A 13,556-nucleotide genomic window follows, 5' to 3' on the forward strand; every position below is an offset into this window, starting at 1 on the left:
CAATGTATATAACACTGGTATATTTTCAGTTGTAACAGATCAACAATGTCCCGAAATAATTTGTTTGACTTAGAAAAGAATGTATGCCTTGTTTAACTATACTCTGCACAAAGGTAGAAGGTTAGGAATGATAAATGTATAAAAGTACACTTTACATACGATTGTTGACTCTAAAATAAAACTTAGTAAAACGCCGGAGGTACACGTGGGATATAATATTCGAGTCTCTATTCAGTGACCTTCAATAAAATCCCGAATAATCTACAATTTCTTTTGTCATAGCAGTTAATAACTTACTTAAAAGTGATGTTTAAAGTATATTAATGTTCACACAACGAAACTCTGTGACGCTTTGGAAATACTGCGTTGATACATATCTTCTTGCACTAGTTGTGAGGATTTGATAAACTGCCGGGGAAAAGAAAATTGGATTTGACCAAAAAAATACAAACGTTATCAAAACGTTACAAGGCTGAAAACAGTCACAGAAACACTGAGAACTTAAGGTCCAAAACACAACTATGATACCCCTATCAAATACATCACCATGTTTAACAATTTCCTGTTCGTGTCATGTTTAGCCACCATCAAACATGGATGTACACTTTGGTTTTTTTCCCGGGAGCTTATTTCAGATTATAATTTAACATGTCAGATTATTAACAAGTTCACGAGACGAATAAACAGGTATTTATTTCTTTATAAGGTAACTCGTGTTGTTTTGTTCGAAAACAATCGGTAAAATAAAATGACTCAATATCCACTGTTGTACATTCGTCGCGATTAGTATGGAAGCTATGGGTAAAAGTTGTACTTTCTCTATGTGTGAGATAGACAGTAAATGTTTTGGTTAAATGAACATGCATTTATAAAATAGATATCTCTCCATGTTTATATTTGGGCATTTGACAAGAAATATGAATTTATATTATATAATATATTTATGTCGACTTTAGCAAAATTGTAATATGCAACATGTCATTCATTATATCGTAGCCTAAGGCTTCGTGGGTGATTAGGGGTATGTGTTCAACATATTATTTTCAAAAATTAATAATTAAATAAAAAACATAATTTTCTTTTAAAGATATGTCAAATTGATCTAATTTACTAATATATCAAGTTTTCGGCCTGTTCAAAACTACATTTCAACAGCGTACAGTTTCCTGTATACAATCCTATCTCAAAACGTTATTACCTCTGTTCAGTGTGTCTGATTCGGTGGATATAAAATGACTTGTTTTTACTTGTTGATAATTCTATCAGTCACGCCTTTGAGTAAATAAATAAGTTACGTTTCACATTGTACATATCGGCCTGAAGCCGTGTCGTATTTCACTGATGACAATGTATTATTCTTCAAACAAGGAAAGGTCCTTGTAAGTGAACAACATGTGTCCAATCCTCGTGTTAAATCCTAAAGTATGTTCAAACCTTACAAAGAAAGATAATCATATATTGGCCGTTATTAAAAAGTACACAGAGAAGTGATTTGATATAATAAAATCATATTTTGAGCTCTTTAGAGTCTCTATGTTCAGAATTATTTTCAGATATACTGGTATAGTGTACGTATTTTCTTGCTTGCTGTTTCCTGACTTGTTCTGTGGTTACGGGAAATATGTTTTTGTGTTTCCATACACAGTATACATCATTTGAAGTAAACTGTTACAAAATTAAGACCCGTTGTTTATAATAAATTTTGCTTTAACAATCTAAGCCTGAAATAAATACAATGGACCAATGTCTTACAGATAAAATTATTCCAGGGTTGATGAACAATTTATAAAATGAAAGTCCTCGAAATGTACCTGATTTTTTTTAAATATTAAATTCCAAAATGCATTGCTTTACCTCACAACATAAACAGTGGTAATACTGTCTGTGATTATAGCCACTTGGAAAACTAACCACTGTGTTTCTCCGTTAACATACACAGAGAAAGATTTGGGACAAAACAACAATATCTCAAAATATATTTCTGACATGTTTATTCACAATTTACAAAGTATATTTTCTGTGTAAAATAGTCTGCACCACACATAACAACGACTTCATCAACATCGTACAGCACTTGTCACGTGACACACGTAAATGTGCGCGCGCACTAACACGTTACTGCCCGTAACATTCCTTCTCTTCCGTCAAGTCTTTGGTTTGTAGAATGTCTATTTTGACAATACGTTAGAGACATACAACATTCTAAAGAGAAAAAAATAAATAATTATGATAAAACAGTATGTGATATTAAAGCTTATTAATCAATGACAGCATCTCTAACATCTTTTCTTTATTATGAAAGATAGAAAAATGCGTTGTGGGCGTTTTTATTATGACGATGCGCCGCTCTCAGGACAGCCTGTCTGTAGCACTGATTGCACGTGCATGTGAGCGCGCATTGTTCTTGCGCATCTCTTTCTCTCACGATTCGGGACGGAATCCTTAGCACTTTGTTAACTGCGTCAGACGTCGATGACGTCACAGATCATCTCCCTTGCTGAGTAGGGATTGCACAGACTATGTAACTGGCAGAGCATTTTGAGCATTGTCACATGACCATGATGGCCAAGGAAGAGATCTGATTGGTTCGAACCATACCACAATGTACCAATGGAAATTCAGGGATCCCCAGCAACGGATAACACCTCGTCCTCCTCTGAGCAATTGTCCTCGTCAACATCGTCGATTTCCGAATCGGACATCTCGCTCCTGTCCTCGTGATTGTCACGTGATAAATGAGAATCCTCGTCACGTGAGCAGGCATTACAATCAGCGCCGTCCGGTGACGTCACTCCAGCTTCTTCCTCGGCCTTCATTCTTTTGTGTTTTGTCCGCCTATTCTGGAACCAAACTTTAACCTGAAAAATAAAATCGGGAATAAGATGTTTGGTTTCGAAAAGTTTAAGAGAGGGGACAATTAAGAAGACAAAGACCACTGATGCTAAAGAGTCGAGTGACGGTGTAAGATGAGAGTCCTTTCTGTGACGTTATCAATGAATTGGGTATAAATCTACTCCTCACCTCCCTCTCAGATACCAGGACCCTCCCCTTAGGGAGTTCCAAGTGGCATGGTATTGCATCGTTCACGGAATATCAAAGGCAGTTTATGTTTGTGATAATGGGCCTGTAATTAGACTACGTTAAGCGACGTGCCACACAAACGATAACTGTGATGAAGACAATCACTACTACACGGGCTAATCGTGTCTCGTCACCTCTCACGTTACACCGCGAGACTAAGAATACAATGGACGTTGCCTGGAGAAGCACCCCCTCTAGTTTACGACACGTAAACAAGCACATCCAAACATCCAACCATCAGCTCAATCACCGCCCCGTAATTTCTTCATCATTCTCTTTTGAATAAAAGAGAATCTTATTTTCTTTGTTGAAATTTAATCTGTTCCAATCAAAACCAATCGAGGACGTTAAATAAGATGCTTGACTTAAACTATTTTTGTAACATAGTCTTTATATATTCAGTGTATACTTAATAAACATTAATTCAAGTTTGAAAGGGTTATATGAATAAACATTATCCTCTTTGGGGCGTTTACAAAGGACAGATAATGTTTGCGTGCTAATCAAGCCATTGACAGAATAATAGCGATCTACAACTATCGCTATCACGAGGGTCCACTGGCATCGTGTCCTGATCTGATGAATTGTTTAGCCATAACCTCCGTTTCTTAACTATCTCGAACAAGGGGCCAGTTAGCCCCAGTCTCCCGTCCAGATCAATATCAGTGATTTGTTGTTGATGATTGTTGTGGTAGTGGCAGGAGACGTAAGGCCGCGATAATTGTTCAATTACAACGCTGAGCTGCACCCCCGGGGCTGAGAAACCCGGCACCCCCAGAGAGTCTCAGCTGATAGCACTAACACACCACCCTTGTCATCGTCACTCTGAAATTGCTTCATTTAACAAACTTTCTTTAATCCTTGCAAATTAATGCGATGGTTTCCAAATAAGCCTTCTGCAGCAATAATACATTATGAGTGTGTTTGAAACTCCTCCCCCGGGAAAATACTGAGATTGTTAACCCGGACCCAGGAGAGAGGGGTCAAAGTGTTGGGCTCTGGGGGTCGGGATGATATCAGCGCGTCATCATTAGACTCTCGAGGCCTCGGGGGCTGCTTAGCCCGTGGGTGGGAGTTTGGGAGAGGCACTTTACGCCTTGCTCCTCATCAAAGGTCGTGTTACTCCCTGCAACAACTACTAAATACCCGTTTACAAATTCATAGAGATAAATCCGATAATTTTTCTTTTGATTTTGTGGTTTTGGAGCCATTTGTCGAGTCCATCTGCGGGTAGCCAAACCTCAAAACAGATTAGCATGATGCAATTATACCGCGCCGCGTTTGCGTGAAATTACAGTCTGTCGCAACGAAAGTACTTTAAACTTTTCTACCAGTTTTGTGAATTTCAAATACATTGATTTTCCATTAAAAATAACATTATTCCACACAACAGTGGCCTTTGACGTCAGTTATTTACAAGTAAAACAATAAAGGTCCGTCTAAATGACATGTTCATAAAAACCTACACTATGAATTAATGTTAATTCCAGTTCAGCGCATATCGATTAACCGCTCCTTACGAAAGATAAATTATTGTGTATTTAATAATTTCCCATCTATTATTCTTATCATCAACTTCTCGTTACAAAACAATATAATTGTTACCCTAATCAATCCCCTTCGGCGGTAGGTTCGTAATCTAACGCCGATAGAGGAAGAACGCATCTCTTTAACTGTCTGTACGATTTGCCGTTGTTTGTTTCGATCTGCCGTCATTACACAACGATATTAGTAGAAGGATTTTCCGTTTTGAAATAATTTGTATATTTTATTCGATGTGTAATTTCAGAAGATACAGAACAACCTTGCGTTTATTTGATGCAATTATAATGACAACGGTGATGCGTATCATAATTCTGTTTATTTAGCTGATGGGAAATAAGACGTATCATCTTTGACAGATATTTAATAGTCCTCTTTCTTCTAGTTATAGCGTGTTTGATGAAACACTTCACCAACTCTATCTTTTACAAAATTAAATCCGCTTCCACGTAGTTGGACGCGTCAACCAATTACGAATTTATAATATCTTTCTTTTTTCGATTTTCAATATCTTTCATGTTCACTGAATATCAGAAGCGTGATGTTTGTAAAGTACTGTCTGAATTAACTTGGGGGAAGTGCTTGTAAAAAGGTTTCAAAAGTACATTTCAACCTCCACCTTTCTGAGGAAAAAAATCAGGCTGGTGTTGTTTGGTCCGTTTCATTTATGTGTATTTGTAAATTGATATAATACAGGTAATCAATTTATTATACCGGGACGTATGAATATATTATTTATGATTCGAATATTATATTGATCAAACACCCCTGTTCCGTACATATTTTCCATATCCCAACGTACAGGGCCTATATTATAGATATATACATGTATTTACCTGATAGGAGTGTTACCCTTCACTATAAGGCATGCACAACAATTTATTGGGAGATAAAAAAATGTTTACTTTTTTCCTAACCAGAAACCTCTAAGTTCACACCAAGTCCCGACTTTTTTTTGCACTCTCCCCTATCCCAGGACACCCCCCCCCCCCCTTTAACAATCACTGTAATTTCTAACGCTGTACTATTGTCCGACATTTGACAAGTACCCCACCCCTAAAACACAATAACACTTCATCTACTTCATCTCTCGTACCCCAAGAGCTTTCGACAACCCTTAAAACAAAGTACTTTTCTACAGCGTCAACCTCACCAGACGGCCCCATCTCCACCCGACTTCCTACATAACCCCACCCCTTTGATACCCGTCTAACCCATTAACTCCCCCGCTCCGTACCCTAACCTGTACGCTCTCCGACCCCTACCCCACAAAATACGCTCTCTGACCCTACCCCTCAAACATAACACTCTTAACCTTCTCTCCTACCCTCAACTGACACCACCCTGCATCCACATCTCCCTGTGTATGTTATTTCATATTTAATATTAAAATGCACAATCACTACCTTTACCCACACCTCTGACAGCTATCAGATTTGTTTTTGTACAATAGCACCCGTTTCCACTCACCAGCAATGTCACCATCACCCCTCCACCTCCCTTACATCGGGGTATAAAGTCGGAAAGCCTGTAGCCTCACGTATCGTTTCAATGCCATACACCACACGCCTACAGACCAGTCTCCCCTTTAACGTACCTGTGTTTCCGTGAGCTGTAATTTGCCAGCTAGCTGTTTTCGTTCCTGGCCCACAACATAATGATTCTTCTCGAACGCTTGTTCCAACTGCAGAAGCTGGTTAGGGGAGAACGCTGTTCGGTTCCTTTTGGGCTTTCTATACGGATGAAACAGCAAACCGGGTGGGGGGCCAACTGAAAAAATATTAAAAGATAGTTATAGTAAATGAAATATTATTTATGACACCACAGGAATGAAAAAAAGGTAATAACCAATGCTGATGTGTGTGCCTTGCACTGTAATAATATAGGGTTGTTCTGGCTTGTTAATATTGGCATTGGAATCGATCTGTTGATCGATACTGAATGTGATTATTTTAGTGTGTGTTCGAAAAGGCTGGTGGATGAAAGAACATTGTCTCTTGCTTTTCGCTGAACGAATTATATTTTCTGAGAATACACTACCGAAGCAGTTGCCACACAACCAAGATCGACTTATTGTCTAAGTATTAAATATAAAACGTCAAAGCCAGAGAATAATCAGTCGATTATTTACCCAAACAGATTCCATTGGGCGTGAATTTTAACATTTTTCTTTTCACGTTGTGTATGGGTAACATATTCTGAAAAAATATCGTCTATCGCTTTGAATTATTGTTGTCAGTTTAACGCGACAATCGCTTTGGTATACCTGCATAGAAATTGTTTTCTTTGTTTGACGTTGTATAATTTTCTTTCGTATTTGTCATATGTAAATTATCAAGAAGACATCGACATTGTTCTATGTATTAGAAAAACCGAGGAGACCACATAGTAAATATAAACAACATATTGAAACGTTTTAATTCTACTGTACATATTTATACATCCTCCATGTATCTTTACCACTTTTGAATCTGTTAATGATAGATGCATGAGGTACGTTTGTACACATCTTTTTGAGGATAACTTGCTTCTATATTCCATTGTGTATCTCTTTTGGACAGAATTATGTGTGCATTGACAAAACAAAACCATTTACGTTTCCACGTTATCTATGTAAAACATGTACGAACAGCGTGTTCTCACTAAACACTGCATATTTGTAAAATGAGATACTTCGTGCAAAAACATATTTTTTTAAGACAAAAATCGGTAACCGTTGATTTAAAAAGCCATTTCAAAGGTTTAATACCTTAGTTGAAGTCTATTATACCTGTCGTTTTTTAAGTGGCACACAGCCATCCAAAGTTTATCTTGAATGTTTAATAAAATAGATTCCGGCTTAACTCCCACCGTCTGTTTTATGAGGGTATTTTGAAGAAAAACTAGGAAAACAATGAAGGAGCGGATCGACCACATTATTATTTCACAAGTTTATTTATTCATGATATCGAATTTCAAAATCAACACTGTAATACGCCTTGGCGTGAAAGTAAACTTTCGTTGCTCAGTCTCCGCGTGGCGTACAAACACTGCGCATGTTCCGCACAATGTGTTTCCCATTTCAATCACTCAAATAGTCGATTATCTATTGTGCGCGAGGATCTTCAGCATTCATGTATGTTCTTCAAATCTTTATTATATTTTTAGAAACGGATAATATCGGTACAATATAGTATTTCTAGTTTAAATAAGAAAAGTGTTCTTTACGTGTACATTACAATGAGGTAGAAATTGTATTTCATGAATACACAAATTATTTTACTAGCGAATTAAAATTAGTGTGAATTAGGCTGCTAGAGGAAAAATATTTCAACTTTATTTTTGAGAGTTATATATGAGTTCGATATATGTAGGCATGATTCTATTTATTCATTTACATTTATATTGGGGTTATTTCTTAAACTTATCATTTTCATATATATATATATGTATGTGTGTGTATATTGATATATATTGATGAATGTGGGGGAATATGTCCACCCACGAATCTGTTAAAATAATCAACGTCCTGGGGGCTTTATATTCAAAAACTAGGTTATTTAGAATGTTATTCGCAATTGTAAACTAATTAAATACCAAGTGACAGAACTACCCGTGTATCATATATTTGTCTTTGTTTATAGTCATAATATCCGAGACGTTATCATTCGTTTGACACATTTTCAAGGGCTCTCCTCGAATGTTATATGTAACACAACAAAGCCAGGTAAAGGAAATATTATGATTTATAACAATATTTGTTGTTTAAATATGTCACCGCTCCTTTTGATAAACACTCGTTGCTTTGTCGTAAATAAAAAGACTACAAACTGGAGTCTTTCACGAGAACCGATTTTCAAGCCTTTCAAAAGAATATAAATATTTGAGGATTTTTTCCCGATAAGTACAAATTTCCCCGTCTTCGAGGATTTTAAGATAAGCTTGACAGAGTTACGACTAGCCGTCACAGGGTCGCGTAACTGAGCGGATGCTGACAGACATATGGCAGATTGTGACAGCAACTGGGGACACGGCGAATATATGAGGGCAGTTGAGCGAAAATGTTTACACAATCCAGCTGTAAAGAAAGCAGGGCTTTGCCTCCGCAACATGGAGAGGATTGAGAGGTTATTAATTCCCTATAAAAGCATCCCTCAACCACAAGTACCCAACAAAGCGGCATCGATCGAAACGCTACTAGACTGAGCGAGAAATATTTGTTATGCGATTGTCTGATTTCTAACCCATCGCATTCGGCTTGTATTACTAATTGTTTGATTTAGTGGAAGCGAGACGAGGAGACAATGCGTGGAAGTATAATTATGTCTTGAAATTAATATTGCAAATGACAATTTTATGTAATATTACAATGGTCCACGGAGTTTTCATAATGGACGATCGATTCATCTGGATTCTGGATAGTGTCTTGGAGAACTGTCGGCTTGGACAATCAGACCTTACACAGAAATTGTCCAATAACTCATGGAATCCTGTTCGTTCATACTACAAACACTGTCACTGAAACCAGTATGTAAATATAACCAGTTGAAAATGTGTTTGAGTTCGGTGTTATTAACACATTTAGATTTTATTAGAAATTGCAGTGTGTGTTACACTGACATGCGTTGCATTGTGTCAATACTATTTTATGCTGTCTTTCTTTTAAGCAGGTCTCGTGAATTGCACACAGTTATATAAAGGCACAGAACCTGAAATCGTTCAATATACGTTTGTCTGACGGAACAATTTAGTGGGAATGTGAAGAAAGGTTTCACAGGAACACCTGCTCACGTAAGTAAAAATAATGTGGCAATGATTTGGGAATTTATAGTGCATATAATTTACTATGTTTTAAACTCATGTAAATAGTAGATTCATGCCATAATATTTAGTCCATCTATTACTTTAATTCGAATTAATAAATCATTGTATTAATTTGAATATCTAAATAGAATAATAATTCATATTGACCTTTATGATAAAGATGGAAGCAACGTGTTCGATTATATGGATCACATGTTCATGTAAGTAATGTATAGTCACTTCAAAATTAATAAATGTATTTATACACATCTTATATCTTCATGAATACAAATAGAATGTGGAAGTTGAATCTGCGAATCTCGTAAAGAAAACTGCACGGTTTTTTTAAAATGTCATTTAAATTCCATACATACTTTAACAGCTGACTCGAGATTAAAATAAACCAAGCATGCATATACATGCATATTTGTATCTGTATAAAGCGGTAAAAATATTTTCCAATTCCTCATAGAATGAGAAGGGATTGCGACTTACCTGGGTATCGTGGGTGCACAAATCCAGAGTAGCGGTTTATCCAGGGATGATGCGCGGGGGATATGTCTCTGTTTACCCCATACAAGAGGGGGTTGAATGGGAGGGTGGTGAGCTGATGCGGTGCAAAGGGAGGCGATGTGATATTGGGGAGAATTCTATTACACACCCTCAATGGCTGGAACACACTAGTGTCTGAATGGTTTGTGAAACTGTTAAACAAATGTTTTAAGTCCGATCCCGACCAAGATGAGCATCTGTTTTCCATCTCAGGAGATACTGTCAATTTTTCTGTCCTTTCCGTCGGACTAACAGGACTTCTGCCCCTGGGGCTGAGCGACCGCCGCACCCCCGGGCTCACAGATCGACGCACCCCCGGGCTTGGGGGACTGCTGACCGATTTCTCGTCATCTCTTCGCCCTATCAAAGATTCTATAGAAAACCCGTGACTTTTCCTCGTGGGTAGTGGCGTCTCCAACGCTGTCGCCGTCATCGTGACTGCCTGTGCAGTTTACTTCCAGGTAGCAGCGTTCCTATACCAGCTGTAGAGCCGAGGTGAAATGGTCGTGTAGTGTGTACAGAGAGAAGCAGGGTGATGGTACACAGGGATATGTCCCGGTCTCGGTGTCTTGTCCGCCTTGGCTCTCAATTACTCGGAGAATAAATCCACGGGACGACGATCGCTTTCATTACTCTGCCTCCGTCGTGGCCTCTGAAAAGACAGGCGCACGCCCCTATCCACTGCGACCAATTAAACGTCAATTACTGGCCTGGTGGGCGGAATCTGAGGAATGCTGCATGCTGATTGGTTGATTGATTTAAGTCGACGCCCGCTAGGTGGCAGCACTTTTTCTAGGCGCTATTGAGAACCGCGGATCTAGCGAAGCACGATAAATGTAAAATCTCTGTTTATGAATTCAAACTATTTGATTGTGTATTGTTACGCCAGGAACAGCTTGCCGTAACATGGCGTACAACAGGTACCAGGGATTATACATCAATATCTTGTACAACCCGCGTTATTTGCATTTAACAGCGTAACACACTTAGATTACACAATGTGAATATAGCCTCGCATAAGGTAACAGATTTGACTGCCAGATCTGTGAGAACTTAAATTTAAATGAATTATGAAATATAAAAAAGACTAGAGACATGCGACATGTGAACTATCTATTGTATCGTAACTACCTGTCGGGCGCTTGACAGCAGAAAAATTAATTTTGGAGGGCTTTCCGACGCTTTACGGATACAAATGTTACTTAAATTGTTTTATATTTCACGTCAGTGAAATTTAGGACATTATTAGCGTCATTTGTGGAATCTATTTAGTTAAATAATAGCGACGAAAGACTCGCGTACAAGGTGTTGCAAGGCTCAAGTTATAGTTCACACAAGAGGGATATTCAGGAGAGCATCAAGTTCACAAATGTTTGATTTTCCTGTTAGCGTTTCATAGACAGTTTTAAGTAGAACGTTATTTTGCATGTTTTTTATTTGATGAGTTTCACCTGAATAACGTACAGTGGTATAATGTGACGGATTATTCTTGTTAAAACTGATATGTGTGTAGAAATAGCATTGTTGTGTGCACGATTACAATCGTACCTTTTCAAAAAAATGGATTCATTAGCGAGAATATAACACTGAAAACTGTATCCGGCACTTTTTGTACAGTGCAAATAGGCGTGTTTAGACATTGTGAAATCAGAGACTTATCGCGCTCGCTCATGCTTGCTTATATCATATGAGCAGAATTATATGTATATGTATAAATAATACAGATACATCTATACATGGCTGCAATTGTGAATCTTACAGCATCAACATGAGCCAGTTATCTCTCAAGGACTGTTTCATCCCACGTGCAAGTTGAACCTGCGCCTTACTTTCGAAATCTTAGGTATTTTCATATTAAGTCCCTCAAAGCAAATCCATATCCACCGATGCTATATACTTATGTATATACATACACAAAGCGCTGAAGTTGTTGTTGTTGTTGTTGTTATTATTATTATTATTATTATTATTATTATTATTATTATTATTATTATTACCTACTCAAGATATCTGGAATTAGGGTCACAAGGAATTTATCAACATATAAAATATGGCATCCGTTCATGCTGAAGTAAACGAAAACCATTACTAAATATGTAGCTCTTTTTACTACGTTTTGATTACCACGTGTGATTTGGCAAAAGCTTCTGACTGGAGGCTAAGCAAAACAATGTGAATTGCGTGTTGAGGGATGGGGAGGACTGGAGGGGTACCGGGAGAGGGAGGATTCTTAATGCTTTATCAACAACTTACATCAACTCAGGATGGAGGAATAAGTTCGTTCCTGTTATCAGTGTAACACTTATCACCGCCAAGTTCAATAGACTAAGTCAATATGACGGACGGAACACACGTGACTACATTACGAAACATGTAGATTTACACGGTTGTAGGGTAGCCTATTGATGAAAGTGTTCGATCGTCATGCCAAGGACCCGAGTTCGATTCCTACATGGGTGTGATGTGTAAAGTCCATTTCTGATTTCCTTCAAGGCGAAGGAATATTGTTCGACTTCAGGGTAAAGTTAATTTTTGGAAGTTTAGGACATCCCTCTTGTCATGCAGTCATTTAGACGTTTTGTCTGAATCGTTAGGCTAGATCTCAATATGAAACAGATGAGGCGTTTACTGGTCCCTTTTATTTCCAGCTCAGGTTAGTGGATCAGTGGAAGGGAAGGTTTAATGATCATTGAACGCTTTCAATTATCATTGAAGAGTCAATTAAATGGCCAAATTCCATTGTTTTGCTTTTGCCAATCCACGCAGAAATTCCTTTCATCATGCATTAAGAAACAGATCTGCAAAAAAGGTTGTTGCGGATGGGGGTGGGAAGAGGGGGAAACCAATTGATGCCCACGGGGATGCTTACTTCTTCTTGCCTAAATGCCTTTTCCCTAAATTTCACACAATGGGGAAATCCAGCATTTCACATATTGTTTTCTCAGTAAACCCAGTGAGCATTGGCTTTAAAAAAATTGAATTTAGAGTTTGAAAAGGGGCAAATTGTCCTGAACCTCTAAAGGTAGAGATGTAACTATGATGGATGACGCTTGAGGAAGAATTCCAAGAAGTATGTTCTAGATGTAGTTCAAGTATGTATACTAGTATATTGTGAACATGTTCTGTATCGACCGTGCTAGCATCGTGCCAAACATCAACAAGTCCCGGTATAATGCGCAGAACTACTGTCCATTTAATCTTCAGTAAAACGCATTCTTTAAACGGCATTACATTGTACAAGTACTCTCAAACAAGTACTCTCAAACAGTAAAGGAAACATCTCATTGTATCGTTGTATGGATGAGGATGCAAGGTTCTGCTAGTGCGTGCCTCATGACCAATATGTCTATATATACTTACATAGTAATTATGAAGATTTGCGTTGTACACATATATGTTAAACGGCTCAATGTATTAACGAGAAAAGTAAGACCAAGTGCGTCTAAATCAAAGGCATCTTGAATTTAAAAAAATGAAAATCCTAAAGAATTTATTGTGTGTGTTTGTCTTTTAGCGCCGCACTCAGCAATATTCCAGCTACATAACGGCTCAAGAATTTTATTGAACAGTTATGAATGGAACTATGGTGTCTCTTGATA

At 37.8% G+C, this 13,556-nt stretch overlaps 1 protein-coding gene across 1 annotated transcript; it reads right to left on the reverse strand.

The window, feature by feature from the left end:
* Positions 1-1,991: 1,991 nt before the first annotated feature.
* LOC139452558 (homeobox protein EMX2-like) lies at positions 1,992-10,569 on the reverse strand. Its single transcript, XM_071234078.1, has 3 exons — positions 9,901-10,569; positions 6,221-6,393; positions 1,992-2,858 (listed from the first exon to the last, which is right to left on the reverse strand). The coding sequence occupies exons 1-3, from the start codon at positions 10,388-10,390 to the stop codon at positions 2,619-2,621; spliced, it is 903 nt and encodes a 300-aa protein (XP_071090179.1). The 5' UTR covers positions 10,391-10,569; the 3' UTR covers positions 1,992-2,618.
* Between the last annotated feature and the right edge of the window lie 2,987 nt (positions 10,570-13,556).

This window comes from Haliotis cracherodii, unplaced genomic scaffold, assembly GCF_022045235.1.
Source record: "Haliotis cracherodii isolate W230 unplaced genomic scaffold, xgHalCrac1.p SCAF_9, whole genome shotgun sequence".
Lineage (NCBI taxonomy): Eukaryota > Metazoa > Mollusca > Gastropoda > Lepetellida > Haliotidae > Haliotis > Haliotis cracherodii.

Excerpts from the sequence above, each read along its gene's own strand:
- LOC139452558 (XM_071234078.1), bottom strand. The coding sequence starts at position 10,390 with ATGACGGCGACAGCGTTGGAGACGCCACTACCCACGAGGAAAAGTCAC. Across the intron at positions 6,394-9,900 it reads TGTGCACCCACGATACCCAG|TTGGCCCCCCACCCGGTTTG; the intron begins GTAAGTCGCAAT and ends ATATTTTTTCAG. Across the intron at positions 2,859-6,220 it reads TACAGCTCACGGAAACACAG|GTTAAAGTTTGGTTCCAGAA; the intron begins GTACGTTAAAGG and ends TTTATTTTTCAG.